The sequence below is a fragment of the Meles meles genome, chromosome 15 (genome assembly GCF_922984935.1).
Source record: "Meles meles chromosome 15, mMelMel3.1 paternal haplotype, whole genome shotgun sequence".
NCBI lineage: Eukaryota > Metazoa > Chordata > Mammalia > Carnivora > Mustelidae > Meles > Meles meles.
In genome coordinates this window covers 40,335,819-40,357,129 of record NC_060080.1, presented here as the reverse complement: position 1 = coordinate 40,357,129, position 21,311 = coordinate 40,335,819, and the positions used below count along the sequence as shown (strand labels likewise).

At 51.3% G+C, this 21,311-nt stretch overlaps 2 protein-coding genes across 2 annotated transcripts; both read left to right on the top strand.

The window, feature by feature from the left end:
• Positions 1–6,497: 6,497 nt before the first annotated feature.
• On the top strand, positions 6,498–9,737 carry VAMP8 (vesicle associated membrane protein 8). Its single transcript, XM_045978980.1, has 3 exons — positions 6,498–6,652; positions 8,000–8,158; positions 9,454–9,737. Exons 1-3 carry the CDS (start codon positions 6,650–6,652, stop codon positions 9,595–9,597), a joined length of 306 nt encoding a protein of 101 aa, XP_045834936.1. The 5' UTR covers positions 6,498–6,649; the 3' UTR covers positions 9,598–9,737.
• A 1,802-nt stretch (positions 9,738–11,539) lies between these two features.
• VAMP5 (vesicle associated membrane protein 5) lies at positions 11,540–19,319 on the top strand. The gene is made up of 3 exons (XM_045978975.1): positions 11,540–11,919; positions 18,269–18,406; positions 18,868–19,319. The coding sequence occupies exons 1-3, from the start codon at positions 11,599–11,601 to the stop codon at positions 19,075–19,077; spliced, it is 669 nt and encodes a 222-aa protein (XP_045834931.1). The 5' UTR covers positions 11,540–11,598; the 3' UTR covers positions 19,078–19,319.
• The last annotated feature ends 1,992 nt before the right edge of the window (positions 19,320–21,311 follow it).

Sequence of the window (21,311 nt, the reverse complement as noted above, 5' to 3'; positions counted from 1 at the left end):
GCTCACAGTTTAACTACACAAGTGCTTTTTCTCGGAACAACTGGGAGACAGCCATCATACTTGGGTATGCAAAGTGCTGTGTGGGTATTTCCCATAAAATAGTTAAGGGGGTGGAGGCACCTGGGTGGCTCAGTGGGTTAAAGCCTCTGCCTTTGGCTCAGGTCAAGATCCCAGGGTCCCCGCATCGAGCCCCGCATCGAGCCCTACATCGGGCTCTCTGCTCAGCAGGGAGCCTACTTCCGCCTCTCTCTGCCTGCCTCTCTGCCTACTGGTAATCTCTGTCTGTCAAATAAAAAAATAAAATCTTTAAAAATAATAGTTAAGGGTGTGTACTTCCGTGTCAAGAATTAATAAAATTAATAATTTGTACTGCTTCATTAGGGATGTTGAAAATGGCATTTTTTGAAAATGCAAATGTGCAGCCAGGAGGAATACAAGGACTATTACTGTGATTTGGTGCCACTGTCTCGTTCCTGCTAACTTGCCAGTAATTTTATTACCCACAGTTGCTTTTGTATCATCAGTGCAAATGGCAACATAGTTAAAAAGATGAATAACATATCAGTTTTATTATAGAAATAGTTTTGTTCTTGAAGACCCCAGGGGTTCATGTGCTGAGAACACCATCCTACAGGAAAAGAATGTCTGGAGTAGATGTAAAAGTAGTGATTTCTAGGGACAGATGTGTTTGGCAGGTAGAATCGTGGGGTTAACAGTGTTCCTGCTACTGAAGGTCTGGCCCTCTTCTAGGTTATCCTAACAGGCAAGGTAGGCCAACTCACTGTAGAAGCCATAGATCTATTTAGGGGATGAATGTCTTAATCTGCTGTCAAACCCCAGTCCAAATGAATCCAATATGGGTTGGAAACGTTGGGCTAGCTCTTCTAAGACCATTCAAAATTAGATGGTTCCATTAAATTCAGCATTTATGGGGTGTCTGGGTGGCTTAGTCGTTAAGTGTCTGCCTTCAGTTCAGGTCATGATCCCAGGGTCCTGGGATGGAGCCCAGTCTCCTTGCTCAGTGGGAAGCCTTCTTCTCCCTTTCCCACTCCCCCTGCTTGTGCTTCCCCTCTCACTGTCTCTGTCAAATAAATAAAATCTTTAAAAAACATATAAAAAATAAATTAAGCATTTATAGTCTGTTATGTGCCAGAACTGGACAGGTTATAGAGAAACAAATTATTAAGCTGTCACCTCCGTCCTATAGGAGTTAAAGGATAAGGAAACATAATAAAAGAATATGGAAATAATAGAATGATAATAGAATGTACAAAATCCTAAGTATTAAATGAGATTCAAAGTGCTGTGGGAGCACTGAAGAGGAAATGAATCACGACTGGAGAATTCAGGAAGGTTTTCTGAAAACTTGGCACTGGGCTTTGAAGGATGAGTATCATTTTGAGAGGAGAGAGGGAAATCAAAAGTTCTTAGTAGGGGCGCCTGGGTGGCTCAGTGGATGAGCGTCTGCCTTTGGCTCAGGTGGGTCGTGATCCTGGGGTCCTGGGATCGGGCCCACGCATCAGGCTCCCTGTTCAGCGGGAAGCCTACTTCTCCCTCTCCCGCTCCCCCTGCTTGTGTTCTCTCGCTCGCTGTGTCTCTCTCTGTCAAGTAAATAAATAAAATCTTTAAAAAAAAATTATTAGTATAGTCTTGGGTGACCAGAGAGCATTCTGGGTAAGAGAAGTACAGCTGGTAAAAATGAACTGTGCTAACTCAGCACCTCTTCACCCCATGACTTAATTTGTTTTTGTTGAGGGGGTTGATTTCCAGTTTATCTTTTCAGGACCAGCATACAAAGACCCACACCACTTTGTATTCATTTATCCATAAAATGGTCTAATATTTAGGAAAGAGATTTCTTCATAGCTCCTTTCATTTTATTTTTTAAAAGATTTTATTTATTTATTTGAGAGAGAGAGCATGAGTTGGGGTGAGGGGCAGGGAGAGAGGGAGAAGGAGAAGCAGACTCCCTACTGAATGGGGTACCCAATGTGGGGCTTGATCCCAGGACACTGAGATTATGACTTAAGCCAAAGTCTTAATGACTGAGCCAATGAGGTGCCCCATGCATGGGTCTTTTCTAAAAAAAATTATTAGGGCACCTGGGTGCCTCAGTGGGTTAAAAGCCTCTGCCTTTGGCTCAGGTCATGATCCCAGGGTCCTAGGATCGAGCCCCACATCGGGCTCTCTGTTCAGCAGGGAGCCTGTTTCCCTTCCTCTCTCTCTGCCTACCTCTCTCCTACTTGTGATCTCTGTCTGCCGAATAAATAAATAAATAAAAATTATCTTTTTATCTGCACTGCAGAGAAAAAAGCCCTCTTTCAGATCTCTCAGTTCAATACCTCAAACATTTAGTGATTGAGTACTGTGCACATGGTGTATGTCATTTTCAACAAGCGGTGCCAAAATAAAGACATAGCCCCTGCCTTCACAGAAGTTAGAGTCTCGAAGGTGTCAATGTGTATGCAGCTAATGGCAAAGCATATTACACATTCTATAAAAGATAAAACGTGCTTAGGGAGGGGTGCCTGGGTGGCTCAGTGGGTTAAAGTCTCGGCCTTCGACTCAGGTCATGATCTCAGGGTCCTGGAATTGAGCCCTGCATCGGGCTCTCTGCTCAGTGGGGAGCCTGCTTCCTCCTCTCTCCCTCTCTGCCTGCCTCTCTGCCTACTTGTAATCTCTCTCTGTGTCAAATAAATAAATAAAATCTTAAAAAAAAAAAAAGTGCTTAGGGATTCCTAGCTTGGGAAACTGGTGGAACGGGAGTACTACCCAGCAGGAGGAACATGGGGAAAAGATAAAGGGTTTGGTTTGGCTGTTGGTGGCATCTGTGGAGAGAGCACTGGAGAGGCAAATGAGAGCAAGGTCAGGGCTGGAGACACAGATTTGCAACTCATCCATAGATTTGCGACTCATCCATAAATGGCTGCCGAAACCATAATGCATTGCACTTCCCTACGGACCAGGGTTTCAACCTCGGCATTATTGATATTTTGGTCTGAATAATTCTTTGTTTGGGGTGGGCTGCCTTTGGACGTAGGAAATTTAGCACCCTTGGCCTCTACCCACTGGATAGCAGGAGCACATCCCCCTAGCTGTGACAACCGAAAATGCCTCCACATGTTGTCACATGTCCCTTGGAGGGCAAAATCAGCCTCACCTCAGAGAGGACTATTGCTCCAGCAGAGTGGGGCGTCCAAAGGGAAGATGGCCACGGGTGGAACCTTCTGGCTCTAAGAGCACAGTAAGAAGGGGGAAGAGACATTGAGAGTGATGGGGGTGACTGTCACAGATGGGGTGGCCAGCAGTGTAACAGCCTACAAAGGAGTTTGGAGACAAAAGAGCCTTGGCGGTGGTGAGAGCTTTATGATCCTTCAGGGAACAATGCCAGTTACACCTCCTGAATGTGCCTTTTCCTTGTTTTCCAGCCTTTCCCCAGAGAGGTACAGGTGTAAACTGCCACTTGGGCCATAAATAAGACAATTGGGATAGATGTCAGTGCACCCCCGAAGTCTGCCTCGTTGTTTTGCAGGCTGTTAATGTTCCTCTTTCACTATTTTCTCTTTCTGTTTCCTCTATTAGTCTCCCTTTTCTTTTGTAAAGTGCTTTAACAGAAATACAGAAATATATATCCGGATTATTTAATCCTAATAATGACCCCACAAAACAGCTTTCATACTTCTTCCCATTTTGCAGATGAGGAATCTAGAGTTCCAAGAGAGAAGTGGCTTGCCCAAGACTACACAGCCAGGGAGTAGTAGAGCTGAGACCCAAACCTTCTGATCACACAGGGACCGAGAACACTCTTCATTCACACCATGACTGCTTCCTTGGCTACAATGCCCACCACCTAGCATTTTTCTTTGCAAAGTGACCTACACTCCACATCTCCTGGAATAGAGCTTTCCCTGTCTGTAAAGGAATCAATGACTTGTTTCTCTTCTTGCACCCTGCCCATAGTACCTTCTCTTTTCTTTTTTCTTCTCTTTCCTTTCCTTTTCTTTTAAAGTAGGCTCTAAACCCAACATGGCTTGAACTCATGACCCGAAGATCAATAGTTGCATGCTCCTCTGACTGAGGCAGCCAGGCACCACTCCCCACACCTCCCGGCCATATTACCATTTCTGCTCATAGTGCACTGTTTCGTGCCTTACTGAATGGCTCATCTTGTGAGGGCGCTAGCAAGGTGGTCTTTTGACAAAGGGAAGCATTGTGATGTGTACAGGTGAGGCCAAGCCCGCAGGAATTCCACACAGTGAAGAGGGTGACCAGGCTGCATTCCCAACTGTGGGTGCTGGAGAATCTCCCTAATGGGTGCTGGGTTTAGGCCAAGGCTCAGCTCCCTCAGGGACACCAATGTATGTCCCAGGCCGGCAGTGGCATACTAGACTCTGGTAATTCCTCAACGGCTGTAACCCTGATTTCCACCCTGGAAATTCTCCTCCATGTGTTTCTGCTCTCCTTAGCCATCTGACTCTGGTCCTTTGTTACTTGGCACCTTTCTTGTTTCCCTACCAACCACCGCATATTAGCATCTGAAATTCTTAATCATAGTAATTATAATAGCCACCATGTACTGCGGCTTGTTTCAGCACCAGGAGCAGACAGTGAGGTAACTGAGGGTCACAGATGTCCCATCAGTCTGTACAAGGTCACACAAATATTGAGGTGTAGAACAGTGTGTCTAACAGAAATATAAATTGAGCCACATTTGTACTTTTACATTTTCTACTGGCCAAATTCATAGAAGAAACGGGCAAAATTAATGTTACTTAATGTTACCAACTTTTAAATTTAACTCAATATACCTACAGCATTATTTCAGCAGTCATCAGTATGTAAAATTACTGATGAGATATTTGCATTCTTCTTTGGGTAATAAGTCTTTGAAGTACTTGGGGCACCTGGGTGGCTCTGTCAAGTGTCCTACTCTTGATTTTGGCTCAGGTCCTGATCTCAGGGTTGGGAGGGAGACTGAGCCCCTAGGTGTAGGTCTCTGCACTCACAGGGGAGTCTGCTTGAGATTATCTCTCCCTCTTCCCCTCCCCTCCTTAAGTGTGCGCTCTCTTACTTTCTCTCTCAAATAAATAAATCCTAAGGAAAAAAAAGAAATATGGTGTGTACTCTTATGTCACTTCTCAATTCAGACTAGCCACAGTTCAAGTGCTCACCAGCCACATGTGGTCAGTGGCCACTGTACTGGGCAGTGCAAGGACAGATCAAGGATTCTGACCTACCTCTAAGGATAGTGAGAAGTGGGACAGCCACATTCTCTGTGAAAGCAGGCTGGTACTATCCACCAAATTTCAGATTTGCAAAATACAACAATCTCATCTAATTGGAGATAAAATTTCATTATACAGTAGAATAATGCATCTCAAAACAGAGGTCCAAAATTTGTTAATTCCTTTAAAAAAGTATGTGTTAGAGAAGCTGAAATTTCCCTCTTAGAAGTGACACTGATACTTCTGGGATGGGACAGGAATGTTTGTTCCCTCTTGCATAGTCCCTCTTATTGTTCTGTCTTGATAAACACCATCCAGGAAGGCTAGAGTGGAACCAGGTGGTGGAAAAATCCTTTGCCCTGGGGCCCTTCTCTGTCCATAGGGCAGGCCTCTGACCATTCCTGATGGGACTCACCAACCCCTCTTTGTGGCTCCTGAAGGGACTGTTGCACTCTGGAAAGAAAGAAGGGATTGGTAAGCCAGCATTTCCTGGTTCTGACAGTGGACAGGTCTTCCTTCTGGACACCGTGTGGGGCACGCTGCCTGTGCTGTCCTTTTTTTTTTTTTTTTTTTTTTTTTTATTTATTTGACAGAGAGAGATCACAAGCAGGCAGAGAGGCAGGCAGAGAGAGAGAGGAGGAAGCAGGCTCCCCGCGGAGCAGAGAGCCCGATGCGGGGCTCGATCCCAGGACCCTGAGATCATGACCTGAGCCGAAGGCAGTGGCTTAATCCACTGAGCCACCCAGGCGCCCCTGTGCTGTCCTTTTACACCTCCCCACTGTCATCTGAGGTCAGCATTAGCACCTGCAAACTCCAGAGAGGTGAAGAGATTCACTCAGGGTCACACAACTAGTAACCCAGAGCTTTCTGACACCATAGCCCAGGATCACAGCAGTCCAGACTTGGGGGATTTTAATACTCTCTGCCTACGCAACAACATGGGAACAGCAGTTGCCAGGAAGAAATTTTCATTTCTGCGTTCTGTTTCCATGTGAATTACCCCTGGCGGGGTACTTACGGTTGACTTCAGTCTCTAAGATTTGGGATCAGATATTCAGGACATAACAAAAAGAAAAAAGAAAAAGGAGACAGTCTCCTTATCTAGACCAGGAGGCCAGCCTCAAGAAACCTAGGAGGGCTGCTTGATCTTTCTCCTCTTGCTCCTGGCGGGTTAGACAATCTCTGGTGCCCGGGAGCCCTGTGGCTTTAAGCCTGAGCCCTGGTTTGGGAGGAGACTGGGAGGGCGACGGAGGGTGCCCGCCTACCTGGGGGAACCTGCTCGAGGTGAGGCTGGCGCGTCTCGGGATGCGAGGCGGGCGGGGGCAGGCTGAAAGTTGGAGCAAGCAGGAAGTGAAGCGAGGGCCGCCCGGGAGGAAACAGACTAGGCGAGTCCGGTCGCGGACAGGCCCGAGCCGCTGGGAGACATGGTGAGCGCGCTGGGAACCAGAAAGGGGGTTGATTCAAAAAGGAGCCAGTGTGGGCTGGGGGCGGGGTGGGGGGCCCGGGGATCGGGGGAGCTGGTGGCAAAGGCAGAGCGCCGGGCCAGCGCTGGCTGCGGCCGCTCTTCTTTGACAACTTGGCTGCGGAAAGCTCGCAGCCGCCTGGGCGGGTATTCCTGCTCCTCGTCCACTCCCTCCCTGCCCTGACCTCGCTGCTGGCCTGGAGCAGGGTTTCGGTGGGGGTTGGGGGGGTTCCGAATTCCAGGCGGGGAGTTGCTGAGAGGCCCGGCATCTCCTCCTCCAGCCCGCCCGCCAGCCGGGGGTTGTGACAGCCTCGGGCGGCACCTCCGAAGTTCTCGGGGTTAGATTCCAGCCCCGCGGCGGGAGCTCTGCCCGGCTGCCTTTTACCCTATCCCCATGTAGAAACTCCAAGAATCTGTATCCCCTGCGGAGTCTAAGGAATCGGCGGCCCCCTCTCTCTAAACATGATGAAGAAAGCTAAGGGTTTCTAAAAGAACCAGAAATTGGTTCTCTGTGATAACCCGTCTAGTTTGGACTCCCGCTTCCCGGCCTGTTTCAGAGGTTGAGTGGGTCGGGGAGGGAGGAGCCTAAGACTGTTTTTCCCTCCCTGTCCAAAAAAGCCTTATCATCAGCCGGGGAGGACTTGCCCTCCATTTCCCTCAACACCCAGGCTGCTGTTTTTATTTAATATCCGCTTAAGCAGGCGGTGGTGGCTTGGGTGCCTGCACATGGTGCTATGCGGTGGGCAAAGCAGAAGTTCATGGCGCAATGGCTGTCCCTCAGGCGGCCTGGTGGGGGCCTTGGAGCCTGGTTGCTCTTGCTCTGGGTCGTGGCAAGGAGGCTGCAGGGTGGCCTGGGGCCCAAACCCCTCTTCAGCTACTGTCTTGCAGTGAGAGGGGGTTTGTGCCCCCTGAGGGTATTCTGCCGGCCAGCACACATATTTTTTAATGAGGACCCTTTGATAAATAGTGGTGGGTTTCCCCGTCATGAGATGCCAGGTCCTCTGACCACATCAGAAGAGCAAGGCAACCATGGAGTGGGATTTATTGCTGTGTTTCTTTTCCTTGTCAGGAGCCTTGAGAACCTGAAAAGAAACTCGATCTAGTCTATCTAGCATCAGCGCTCACCTTCTGGGGCTTCAAAATGCATTTGTTTTTGATTACATGAGTAATACATGAAAACATTCTCTTTGTAAACAGTTGAGGCATTAAAAAAAGCTAAAGTCCACTTCAGGCCTTCCCCTCCCCTGGCCTCTGAGGCTGACTCTCAGTTCCTCCACCACTTGGTCTAATTAACCCCTGTGTTGCTGCCCAGGAGGAGGCCAGTGGAGGTGGGGGACATGATCATGTGCGGAACCTGCAGAGTGAGGTGGAGGGCGTCAAGAATATTATGACCCAGAATGTGGAGCGGATCCTGGCCCGAGGAGAAAACCTGGAACATCTCCGCAACAAGACAGAGGATCTGGAAGCCACAGTGAGATGGGGAGCCCACCCCCGGGGAGGGGGTTGGGGGGAGGGTAGGGTAGAGGAAGAGAGGGAGGGAGGATTGTTGCGTTTGGGGGGTTGGTGGTGTTGGGGGCAAAATGAATATGAGGGAAGTCTGCCTTTTCACTTGTTTGGGGGAATTGACAAGCAAGTCCCCAATTCTGACTGTGGTCTACTCCACTGATTGGTACTGGGGTCCAGGGAATGCCTCCAGTTACTTGGTGGTGGTCGGGGGGAATGGGTAGAGTTGACTCTTGGAGACATTTTCTGAGACAGATAAGATGGCCCAGTCAGCCCTCGCATTCTTAGACTTCTCTCCCTTGAAACTGATTTTTCCCTTTGAAGGCTGCGCTTGACAATCATTTGGGCCTGACCTTCCCAGGGCAAAAATATTGGCTCTTGAAAATTCCTCCCAGGGCCTTTGGCCTTCTCTAGGAGTTACTAGGCAGGGGGCGGAAAACTGCTAGGGTTTTGCTGAGTCTGCTTTAAAAGGAAGCTGGGAAAAGCAGTGAAATTCTTTGATCCAAGGGTCCTCTGCTAGCTGAAGGCTAGAATAATATCTCCCACATATCTTGCTAGATCTCATTCCTCTCTGTCTCTTTCTCTAGCCAGGGGCTGAAGCCAGCTGCTCAGGGAGGGAGTAACTAACAAAATACTGCAACAAAGGTTGGAGTCTAAGGTTCCACGTCCACAGGGAGAGACTGGCTGTGGCTTTCCAAGTCCAGAATGTAGTCTTGGGTCTAGTCTCCCCGGACTTTGTATTTCTTCCCACAGCCTAGTCTGGGGAGCACGGCCCAGGGAAATGTAATTTCTGCAACTCGTGTTGAGGAGGAAGAACAGTTTCTCTCACCTCCAAGCTCCCTGCTGCCCTGGCCCTGTCCTCCAGCTTCAGCGGTTCCCATGGGGCAAGGAGTTGTGGAGCCTCCTAGAGCTCGCACCCCTCAGCCCATGTGTGCCCTCCCAAGGCAGATTGTACAGACAGTGTCGCATCCCTGGGTGTGAGCATATGTAAAAGACCCCTCCATGTGTGTGACAGTGTAGTGGTAAGGAGAGAAGGGGGGTGGCAGGGGTCAAGGGGAGCCCAAGAATTCTAAATTTGAGCCTGGTCCATCAGAGTGTCATGAAGGTGTATCTGTCAAGGTAGGAGGACTGCACTTTTTTTGTGTGACAGTCTGTTCCATCCACTGCTCACGTAAATATTTAGATGGCTAGCCTGTGGGCCTCTGTTTGTCCTCTTGTTCCGGTGGAAGGAGGCCCTGGTTCACTCTGCCTTGTCCCCAACAGTCGGAGCACTTCAAGACCACATCGCAGAAGGTGGCTCGGAAGTTCTGGTGGAAGAACGTGAAGATGATTGTCCTTATCTGCGTGATTGTTTTTATCATCATCCTCTTCATCGTGCTTTTTGCCACCCATGCCATCCCAACTTAGGGAGCCCCTCGCCCCCGCCCTCCTCTTCGGGGCAACCCTCCACAGCGGGTGCCAAGAAGGGTCCTCTCTCCCATCCTTGCCCGCAGGGAGTGCTGCTGCGTCCTCCCGCCCCTCACTCAGGGGCCCCTCTACCACACTGTCTGCCCCAGGCTCCTTGTCCCCCCAGAAGGAGAAAGCTGGACTGTGGCTGTGTTTCATAGGCCCCCGAGTTGGTTGGAGAGACACCCAGAAAGCCCAGCCTGTGGCTGGGAAACGGATGGTGGCCGGTGGGCAATAAAGACCTTTCGGTATCCCTACACATTTGAGGTAATTTCTCCCCTTCCATTTTGCCTTTGGCTCTTCTATTTCTTTTCTCTCTGGGGACACCCTCTGCCTGAGATTCACCTATCTGAGGCCCATGGTTGGAGGGGTAGAGAGTGTATGTTTGGAGAAGAATGATGGAGTCTTCCAGTCCTTCTCTTATTTCCATTCTTGGTCAAAGGTCTCAAGAACCAGAATTTTCTGAGGCTCTTCACATGTGGAAAATTCAAAACCACTTTAGGGTGGTATGCAAGACTCCTAAGTGTGTCCCCCTGGGGTCTTGCCGTGTCCCTTTTATTACTTCTTTGCTGGAAGTATTAGCCGAGACAGGTGAGGGCCTCCTTCTATCTCTTGTGTGGCCCTATTGCAGTCTAGAGTAAGGGATTGGAGGAACTGGGCCACTTTTCCTTCTTTTTTGTTCTGCAAAGTTGTTTTTGTTTGTTTGTTTGTTTGTTTTTAATTAAGTAATCTCTTAACCCAACATGGACCTTGAACTCACGACCCTGGAATGAAGAGTCATGTGCTCTTCCAACTGAGCCAGCCAGGCGCCCATGGTTCTGTGAAGTTCTATTTGTCTTCTGTCTGCCCCTGCCCTTTTGGGACTTAGCAGGGCCTCCGGGTCTCAGCTGAGGGGGCGAGCATCTCTCCCCATGTCTCGTGGCCGGACCCAGTCAGTGTCACAGGACAGGGCCTATGGCCCTCTTTCCCCTCCATGTACAATGGGCCTCTTTGTCTTTGGCCTTCCCTCCTCCCCGCCAGGTTCCACCTCATTGTCACTCTTTCCTCTGTCTTGGTTTGGGGAAAGGTTCTTGCCATCCCTGTTCCTGTTTCTCCCATGGACTTTACAACTTTCCAGTATTGAAAACAACCTGTTTTGGGGAGGGAGTGTAGAAGGGTCAGGGTTGGGAGACAGGATTTGGGACTCCTCCTGCCAAATCAGCTTCTGGAATTGTACTCTGGAAACCAGGGAGGAAAAAAAAGCACAGAAAAGCCCTCAGGACAGTCTTTGCCCTCCTATGATAAACCTGTGGCCATCCTCTCTCCTCAGGTCATTCCTGGACTCAGAGTCCACAGAACTGGGGTGAAACCTCTTCCTTGGGATCCAGATTGCCCAGGGTGGGAATATGGGCTGTACTCACGCAGGCTCAACCCCCTTCCTCAAGAGGGGCCACAGCTGAGAGGCTGGGGGTGGCTGGGGTGGGCAGGAGAGCAGGTGTCTCTGACCCCCCCCCCCGCCCCCCCCCAAGCCTTGAAAGGAGAGAAGGAGAAAGGGTAGATTCAGCTCAGGAAGATTCTGGAGGGTGGCTTCGCCCATCCCCCCTCCCACTGAGGAGCAGGGTCACATGAGGGCAGGGCAGCAGCTGCCCTTGTGGTGAAGAGGGAAATACAGAAACGCCAGAACTAGCACCTTCTCCCTGGGGATCTGTTTTCTTTTTGAATTGAGGAGAAATTCGCACAACATGCGTTGTGTAAGTGTGCATATAGTTGTAACAGACAGCGGTAGCGTTCTGAAATACACAGTTCAGCTGCAGGTAGTGCATTCACAATGTTGATTGTGAATAAAGTTTCTTTCGTTTTAAACTTTTCCGGGAGTCGGGTTTTGGTTACGGGCGAACGCACTCACCCAAGGTGGCAGAGACCCGGCCCGGCTAGCTGTTGGAGGCGTCTCTAGCGCCGTGCCCAGCCTTGGCACGGATACAGATGCTTGTGCAACGAGCGCTACCTCGGCTCCAGAGCCCACTCCACTGTGCCCGGGTCACAGCTTGGGACCCCGACGTGCGGCCAGCGTGCAGCTCGAGCACCAGGCTGCTCAGGCGCGAGGCCCCCAGTTCCGGAGGCTGGGCCGGGTGCGGGCAGCTTTCGCTTTCCCTCGGTCCCGCTCCGGGCTCCGGGCTCCGGGCAGGCGCGCCCCCCGCCCCCGCCGGCCGCGGCCCCGCCCCTCCGCTTCCTCCCGGGTATCTGGCACCGCGGCCGCCGGGCGACAGAGGAGCCCGAGCTGGCGAGGCGGCGGCTGCAGCTATGGTGAGGGGCCGGGCGGGGCGGAGCCGGCGGGCCGTGGGGGCAGAGGGCGATGGGGGTGGGCGGCCGGAGGATGAAGTCCGAGGGTGGGGGTGTCGTCCGGGACCCGCGCCGCCACCCCCCTCCCCAAAGTGAGGTGGCCGTGGCCGGGAGCCGGCTGGGAGCCAGCGCCTCCACTGGGGGCGCGCAGGCTGGGAAGGGAAAGTTTGGCCGCCGGCGCGCAGTGTGCAGGACTCCAGCTTCCCTCCTCCCTGAGCCAAGGGGTTACAAACCTAGGCGTCGGGCTTCGGAGTCAGACTCCGGGCTGAGATCCTGGTGGTGGCCACTTGCTGTCTCTGTGACCCTGGGCCAGTCACTTAACCTTCCCGAGACTTCTTTTCCGCATCTGTGAAGTGGGGTCAGCAATGCCTGCCTTACTGGGTCTTTGCGAGGTGAAGGGAGAGGCAGTGCCAGAGCCGTGCCTGGCGCTCAGAACCCGCTCCTGAGGAGTGGTAGGTAATGCGATGACCTCTTCAACCCTTCCTGGAGCTGTGAGAAGCCAAGTGTGGCCCGGGAGTTGGAAACCTGAGCAGATAGGGTGGGAGAGGGCTTGCCAGCCCCATGGCAGGGTACTGGAGGGCACCCTCCTTCCTCTGCTGAAAGATAAAGGAAGATGTTTACCCTAAAGGTTCCCCTGAAGTTAGCAAACTGTGGCACAGTCCTGGCTCTCTCCTAACCTCTACCCAGGGACACATTCTTGAAGTGAGTCATACCCCACTCCTGCTGCAGACTCTGGCCTGTGTCCCCACTTGCCATCTCTAAGGCAAAGGTGTCAGGAACAGGTGGTGCCGGTAGCTTTCCTCCATCCCCTGGACTCCTGGGAAGATGGGCTGGGCAGGAAGCAGGCTTGGGACTTTAAGCTTCTGCCCTGGTGAAGCTGGCAGAGGTGTGAGGGATGTGGCCTGGCTGGGGGTCGAGATGTCTGGATGGCCTCATCTCTAGGGAACCAGAGGCAGGAAGAGGAAGCTGGGCAGGAAGGTTGCACTGAGCTCTAAGGCCACGCCAGGAAACTGAAGGAGGCTCCAAGAATGGGACAAAGCTTGGAGCCCACTTCCCAGCATGCAGGGCAAGGGATCAGGCAGGGCTAGGGGTGGGCTTCCAGTTGGCCTTGAGCACTTGGGGAGAAGAGGAAACTCCTGAAATGAAGGCTGAGGCCAGGATAATTTATTGGGGGGGGGGGGGTTACTGGAAAACTCTGGCCCTCTCACAGGTTCATCTGAGGCCAACAGTGGATCAGAGCCTGGTGGTGGGGAGGGGGGTGTATACCTTGATCTTTCTCCCCTCCCAGCTCCTAGCCCCATCCCTCTGTATCTTTCACACCTTTCCCTTTCTCTGGCCCCAGCTCTTTGCCTTTCTTCTTCCCACCCCTTTCCCTGCCTGGTTTTTCTTCTTTGTCCTCTCCTCTGATTCATTCAGTGAACAAGCACTTCTTGGGCATTTCCTTGGTGCCATATGTGGTGACAGATATAGGGAACAGAGCAGAACAGTGATGGGAAAGATGAAATCTGAATGGGTAAGCGTTTGAATTCATTCATCCTACAGATGGTCCTCTCTCAGGCATGGTCCAGTGAATGTGGGTTTTGAGCCACGGGCTTCCCTCATAGGCACACAGGTTGACTTGGCCGCATTAAGAACTCTGGGGAGTCTTTGGCCAGCCAGCTAAAGTGTTTGAGCCCCTGCTTTACCTGCATTCACTTTAGCACCATGGTAAAAATGTGATTCTTGGAGTCTACATGGGTTGTACTCCCGGATCGTCTATTTACTGGCTGTATGACCTTGGACAGAGGACTCCACCCCTCTGACCCTCAGTTTCTTACAAAACTGGGATAATAGTATGCCTTCAGTGGATTGTGGCAGGGAATAAATGAGATCAGGTGAGAAAAGTGCGTATTAGCTCAGAGTACATGCCTGTTGAACAGTGGCTGTTTTCACCGTCAAGACATAAAACCTTCTCAATGGCCTACAGGGCCTGGTGGAAATGAACTCCATGCAGGTTAGTGAAGACCCAGGTGATGTTCTGTATTTAGTTGCGAGACAAGTAAGTGCACACGTTTGCAACAAGGACGAGCTTGCTTGGCTTTGTATTTTGTAAAATTATTTAAGAGATTTTATTGACCACAGGTATGGTAGAGTTCTTGAGATCTGCTTAAAAAAAAATCAGTGAGGGAAACTCAGACTCTGTCCATAATAATTGCTATTATTTATCGAGCATTCAGAATGTGTCAAGTATTGTGATAAGCACTTTGTAACATGTCACATGCGTTAGCTGACATGGTAGATACCATTCTTGTCGCCACTTTACAGATGAGGAAGTGGAGGGTCGGCAAGTTTGCACAGTGGGTGAGGGGCAAAGGCAAGATTTGAGGGAACCCAGGGCTGCGATGCAGAGCCCTGGCCCTTAGCTCTGAGCTCAGGGGCATGCTGACCTAGGAAGGTGCTGCTGCAGCCCTTCGTTGCCCCGGTCCTCTGACAAGGACAGTGGTGACAGCTGGAATAGGGTTTCTTCAGCACTCACTGTGAGAGAAGGGAGACAGGAGAGTTAGAACAGGGGGTTTGGAAAGGAACCAAGGGTATTTGGCCTTTGAAACACCTGAGATATTTGAGGGTTGTAGGCAGGATATTCTGTACAGAGGGTAACAGTCTGTGGAGAACATTTCCTGTGTAACTGCCACCCCCCGTCTGCCAACCACGCAGACCCCGGCAGGGCTGGGAAGCATCCCTCCCACCCACCCTTCCTTTCTACACTCTCTGCTCCCCACGAGACTGGCGACCCTTCACACCCTTGCTGGTGGCATGTTTCCACCCCTTCTGGCTGACTACCCCCCCCCACCCCCAGCCCGGAGTTTTCCCGCTGCCATCCATACCAGTCTACCACGAATGCAGAAATTCCAATTCTTCTCCTTCTTCGTCGTCGTCTTCTTCTTTTCCTTCTTCTCCTTCTCCTTCTTCTTCTTCTAAATATTGTTTTTTAAAAAATATTTTATTTATTTGACAGAGAGAAATCACAACTAGGCAGAGAGGCAGGCAGAGAGAGAGGAGGAAGCAGGCAACCCGCGGAGTAGAGAGCCTGATGTGGGGCTCGATTCCAGGACCCTGGGATCATGACCTGAGCCGAAGGCAGAGGCTTTAACCCACTGAGCCACCCAGGCACCCCTGTTGTTATTTTTTTAAAGTTTTAAAAAATTTATTTGAGGGAGAGATCACAAGTAGGCAGAGAGAGAGAGGGGAGGAAGCAGGCTCCCTGCTGAGCAGAGAGCCCAATGTGGGGATTGATCGCAGGACCCTGAGATCATGACCTGAGCTGAAGGCAGAGGTTTAACCCACTGAGCCAACCAGGCGCCCCATTCTTATTCTTATTCTTATTCTTTCTTCCTCCTCCTCCTCCTCCTCATTCTGCTTCTTTTCCTTCTGCTGCTTCTTCCTCCTCCTCCTTCTTCTCCTCCTCCTCTCCTTCTTCTTCTTCTTCTTCCTCCTCCTTTCCTCCTTCTTCTCCTCCTTCCCCTCCTTCTTCCTCTTCTTTCTCCTCCTCCTTCTCCTCTTCCTTCTTCTTCTTTGTTTATTTATTTATTTGACACAGAGAGAAAGAGAGAGGGAGCATGGGCAGGGGGAGAAGCAGAGGGAGAGAGAAGCAGGCTCCCCACTGAGCAGGAAGCTGGACCCGGGCTTGATCCCAGGACCCTGGGATCATGACCTGAGTCAAAGGCAGATGCCTAACCGACTGAGGCACCCAGGCACCCCTAGAGACATTACTCTGAAACCTCCCTCCCCCTTGGCTCAGAAATCTACACTAGGTCTGGTTCCAGTCTTCCCTCTAAGTGAGTGTCCTCTTCTGGACTTTCACTCTGTGTCTTCTCTGCTCCCACCCTGCCCCTCGCCCTTACCCTCTGCCTGGTCTGTGTCTGCCCGAATGCCCCAGCTCCACCTGGGGCATTGTCCACCTGGGCTGTCTCAGTATGCAGGAGTCCACTCTCTGAAGGGGGCTCCAGCACTTAGTGTTTGTACCTCACAGCACAACCTCTTCCCTAAGGGGGTCACATATGTCTCTTTCCCCCAGCGCATAGTGAGCCTCTTAAGAACAGGCACGATTCATTCGGAAATGTTTTCTCCCCGTGTCCACTGTGTGTGTTCCTGGCACCATGGCTGGAGGGAGTGTGGCCCTGTCCCCTGGTTCCTTACCTCCATCCATATCCTGTAGTTCCTTATTTCTCCCCATGCCAGCAAGGGAGACCTGTGCATACAGTGTCCTTTTTCCTCTGGTTCGGGGAGGGCCAAGGAGGGCCAGGAAGTTAAGCCTGAGGCCTCTGTGTTCCCCGGAGCAAATGTGTTCATTTAGGCCTGGTCCCACCTGGGCCCGGACAGACCTGGCTTTGCAGTGGGAAGCACAGCCCACTCTCTTGGAGAACGTGACCCAATATCACCTTGTGTTGGAGCATCAGAGAACAACAGCTGTAGTTTTCATAGCGGAAAACATAATATGCAGCAGGCACATAACCTCTAGCTGTGACTATCATTTTGAATCTTTGCCCATTCTCAGGTTTTGGCCTTGGACTGTTAGGAAGGTGGGGATGCCTGGGACTGTGTGAACACGGGCTGTGTGAGCTTGTTGACTACCATGGTAGGAAGAATAGTGTCGACGATGGCTGACCAAGGAAGAGGTATAGATGTGGGCAGCCGCCCTGCTGTCTGCATTATTGCTCCCTTTTCCCCAGTCACTGCTCCCCATGCCTGTGAGGGCACACCTCTGGCATGGTTTGCCTGCCCCCTCTCCAAGCAGGCTGCTTTTCTAGCTCATGGGTAAATATTGACCTACTTGGGTTCAGATGCCTGTCCCTCTAAACTCCTGCTGGGCTGGATAAACACACTAGGATAACATCCTTTAAAAAAATAAGAGTTGCTTTTGGAGACGCTATAATGTGATCACTCTTTGTAGTGATTGAGTCTTTGTAGTGGTCAGTGCTGTGCTGGTCTTCTGGGCCATTGAGATGGGAGCAGACAAAGGTAGTCCCTTCTTCTGCGGCTCGTGGTCCATTTGGGAAGATAGGACTCATATACTGGGAATGCTTGGAGGTCATGTGCAAGGCCGCTGCAAGGATCCTGAATGTGAATTCTTGCCTGAGTAGGAGTGGCCCTCTGTGACCACCAGATACTTCTCCTTTCTCTGGTTTTAAGTGGAATTCAGTCAAGTGCCAAAATGTCAGTTGCAGACAATGGGCAATGTGGTCTGGCAGGAAAGGGAGCTTGGCCAGTGCTCTGTGGAGAGGAGATGAGAACAGGGATGGGCTGTCGGGGACTAGACTGGCAGGAGGGAGCTGCTGTGGTTTGTGAATCTGCTGGGATTCAGCTCCCTGACACACCCTGGACCTGCTCCTGGACTTCAGCTCTTACTGGGGCCTCCTACCCTGGGTCTCTCTTGGTCGCATGTGCCCAAAGCCCAGCCCCATTTCTTGCTTGTGACACACTCTCTCTTCTCTCCCCTGTTCTCTCAGCACTCCCACGTTTGAGCCCTGCACCTCCCTGCTTAGTCCTCTGAAATGAGCTGGGTTCTTTTGTCGGGTGGTGGTTGCTGCTTAAGCTGAGAGGTCGAAGAGTTGGTTTCGTGTCTGTGAGTTGGACCCCAGTGAAGATCCCGGGTAGCTGGAAGGCTGAGGCCAGAGGCCAAGGAGGCTGAGGTTTCCAGGCAGACAGGGAATCATTCTGAGCACTGATGCGAGAGTAGGATCATGCCAGGAGGCAGAACTGGCCTAGTCAGTCAGAGAGAGGTCTGATCTTTTCAGTTTGTTTCTGTGTGTGTGTGTGTGTCTATGGGGTTAGGTAGAGGTTATGACATGTGGTGGTCCAAAATTACCTTTCTAGTTCTACGGGGTGGATCTCCTCCCTGTCTGACTTCTAACCATGTAGCTCGGTTCCCTGCTCTTCGCTGCTTCTTTAGGCCAGTAGGAAGCCCCAGGGCCCATATTGGGTAGAGGCCATCCGAGAGCAGGTGAGCAGAGTTTCTGCTTTGTGGGAGGGTGAGGTCCTGGGAAGTTTCCATCCTGGGGCATCTCAGAGGAAGCTGAGATGCTGTAGCCAAGGCTGACCTCGGACCTGCCTTGATGGGCTTGAAGAGGAACCTGTGAGATCAGAGGCAAGCCAGACACACTCAGGAGACCAGTCCTTCACTCTATACATGTCATACCCTTACCTGAAAGCTGCTATTCCCCCTATCCCCCCATACCCCCCCCCACAGTGGGGGCAAGGAAGTCGCTAGTTCTCAGGATCAGAGGAGGGCCAGCTGGGGGCCTCATGCAGTTCTCTCCTTGGGCTTGGTGCCCAGGCAGGGACAGAGTTGGAACGGTGCCAGCGGCAGGCGGATGAGGTGACAGAGATCATGCTCAACAATTTCGACAAGGTCCTGGAGCGCGATGGGAAGCTGGCGGAGCTGGAGCAGCGTTCGGACCAACTCCTGGACATGGTGTGAGGCCTGGAGAAGCAGCGGTGGGGGTGGGAGAGGCCACGGGGCATCCTCAGAGAGAGTCCTCAGGCTGTGCTCAGGGCCTCCAGGCCCTTGCAGGGGCCTGAGGGCCAGTGTGGGGCCTATAGGTTTATAGCCTAGATAAGCTCCAGGCAGGCCTCATGAAGCAGGAAGTCCTTGGTTTGAAGCTGTGGACCTTCCTAAAGGCTGAGGGTTGGTATTGTTAGCCGGGTGTGAGCCCATAGGGGTGTGAGTCAAAGGTTACACCAGCGTCTGTGACCAGGAGTCCAGCTGGGAGGGTCCCAGGGCAGGCTGTATAGAGAATGGGAGCAGACAGGCTGGGAAGATGCTGGAGATTAGGTCTTGCTGGGGGGCAGGGAGGGAAGGAGGATTGGGAGAATCTGGCCCTGGGGCTCCAGGGAAACCACTAACTCCCAACCTGTGTCTGGGGATGTCCACAGAGCTCTGCCTTCAGCAAGACAACCAAGACCGTGGCCCAGCAAAAGCGCTGGGAGAACATGCGTTGCCGGATCTACTTGGGGCTGGTGTTGGGCGGTTGCCTGCTCATCCTCCTGATCGTGCTGCTGGCCATCTTTCTCCCACAGAGCAGTAAGGGCAGCAGTGCCCCACAGGCCCAGGACACAGGTGCTGCCTCGGGGCCTGGGGACTGACCCAGCTGGGCCTGGAGGAGAGGCCAAGTGGCCACACTGGCTGGTCCTGGTCTCCAGAAAACCCCAGTGTTTGCTCACATCTGAGCCACCCAACTGAGCGCCGAAGAGCAACCCTGATGTATGCACCTGTGTATCTCCTATCACCCCACTGACTGGCCCTTGAGGGCAGCCTGCTGCACTTGGCCATGCCAGGCCAGCCCCACCTGGAGCTCAGTAAAAGCTGCTGTTTGGTTAAAACCTAGTGTGTGTGTTCGCAAAGTTCTTCAAGTTGGTTCATCCTTCTCTGCCTCCACTCCTGGGGTTGTTTAAAGAGTCAGTGGAAGAACTTCAGCCCTGGAAGGTGGCCCCTTTCCTCTTCTCCTCCTCTCTCTCTCTCTTTTTTTTTTTTAAAGATTTTATTTATTTATTTGCCAGAGAGAGAGGAGAGAGAGAGAGAGATAGAGAACAAGCAGGGGGATTGGCAAGTAGAGGGAGAAGCAGGCTCCCCACTGAGCAGGGAGCCTTACATGAGACTTGATCCCAGGAGTCTGGGATCATGACCTGAGCCGAAGGCAGACGCTTAACCGACTGAGCCACCCAGGCATCCCTCCTCTTCCTTCTGTACTTGATCCAAACCTACCTAGACAGATCCTTCTGGGGTGCAGGTGCAAAGACAGAGTGGCTCCCAAACCAGACCCTTCAACCAGGGCCTTCTGAGCCTGTTTCTCTCAGAATGAAATCTGTTCTTTTTCTGATGTCTTGAGAATGCTCAGAATAGGACTCCAGAAGAGGAAAGCACCTCAAAGGTTTTTAATCTCATAATGCTCTTACTTTTTTTTTTTCTTTTTAAAGATTTTATTTATTCAAGGGAGAGCAAAAGAGAGAGAGGGCAAGCACAAGCAGGGGAGAGGGGCAAAGGGAGAGGGAGATTCAGGGGGCCCAGTGCAGGCTCTATCCCAGGACCCTGGGATCGTGACCTGAGCTGAAGGCAGATGCATAACTATGACTGAGCCACCCAGGTGTCCCAAGGGTTTCATTTTTTTTTAAGGCTCTCATTTTTGAATAGACTTTTCCCTTTCTCTATACTCCATCCTCAATTTCTCTCCTACGTTCTTCCTCAAGCTTTACACCTGATTACAGATGAGGCAGATAGCAGTGAAAATGGGAAGGACTTCTCTGGTCCTGTAATGCACCATCACAAAGAATAGCCTGGAGCTTGCCCTGTAGGAAAGAATTTGGTCTTTTCAAAGTTCCAGGGCCACACAGGGCTAAGCTGGCAGGGCTTCAGGGTCACAGGAAAGATGACTGGGTAAGGCCATGGAAGAAGGAAAGAAAGCCCTACCAGGACTGCAGGATCTGGGTAGTCTCTGCCTGGGCTACTTGACTGCACCTCAAACTCAAGTGTGGGTGGAGAGGAATTCAGGGTCAAGTGTGTAACAGAAGCAACTCCTTGTTAGGTAAAGTGAGGGCTACTGACAGAGAAACAAGAAAGCTGAGAGTTGTGTGGAGCTTTACCTCTCATAGAGCTTGTTACTTCCAATGGGCTCATGACCATCTTCATTTTGGAAAGATGGAGAAAAACACTTGGCGCCCTACTTGGTCAGCAACATCATTTAGAGGTCATCTGAATTTGGGCAAGCCACTTCTGAGGCTTGGGTTTCACATATGTAAAAAGGGACATACTTAACTTCCAGAACAATTGTGAGGGTTATTTATATTGTGTGTAAAACATCCATGGATGTAATGGTTCTAGATGCCAAATAAATGGTAGCTATCACCCAAATCATTTACTGCAGTAGTTCTCAACCCTGCCTCACATTAGAATTATCAGTAGAACTTCTAAAAATACCAGCCCCAGGCCTAGATCAGTGAGTACCAAAGCTAAGATTTAAATCCAATTCTGCGGGATGCCTGGGCACCACACATTAACCTACATAAGCCTACACAACTGCCTTATGGGGACTAGATCAGTTAAATCAGACTCTGAGGGTAGTATCTGACGCAGGGTTATTTCCCCCTGCTGCAACCTCTCAGTTCTTTCTCCAGGATAGTCATGGGTCGTCAGGGATGCAAACTTTTTGAATTCAAGCCACTAATTTACTTATTGAATTCAAGCCGCTAATTTCACAGAAGCTAGGGGGAGAGGCTGCGCAATGGGCTGAAGGTCACACACAGAGTTCCCCCTGCGGGTAAGGCCCCAGATTCCCCAGCAGGGATCTTCCCTCTCTCGGTGGGGGAGTTTTGCCCCACTCTTT

Excerpts from the sequence above, each read along its gene's own strand:
- VAMP8 (XM_045978980.1), top strand. Across the intron at positions 8,159-9,453 it reads CAGAGGATCTGGAAGCCACA|TCGGAGCACTTCAAGACCAC; the intron begins GTGAGATGGGGA and ends TGTCCCCAACAG.
- VAMP5 (XM_045978975.1), top strand. The coding sequence starts at position 11,599 with ATGCTTGTGCAACGAGCGCTACCTCGGCTCCAGAGCCCACTCCACTGT. Across the intron at positions 11,920-18,268 it reads AGGCGGCGGCTGCAGCTATG|GCAGGGACAGAGTTGGAACG; the intron begins GTGAGGGGCCGG and ends CTTGGTGCCCAG. Across the intron at positions 18,407-18,867 it reads CGGACCAACTCCTGGACATG|AGCTCTGCCTTCAGCAAGAC; the intron begins GTGTGAGGCCTG and ends GGATGTCCACAG.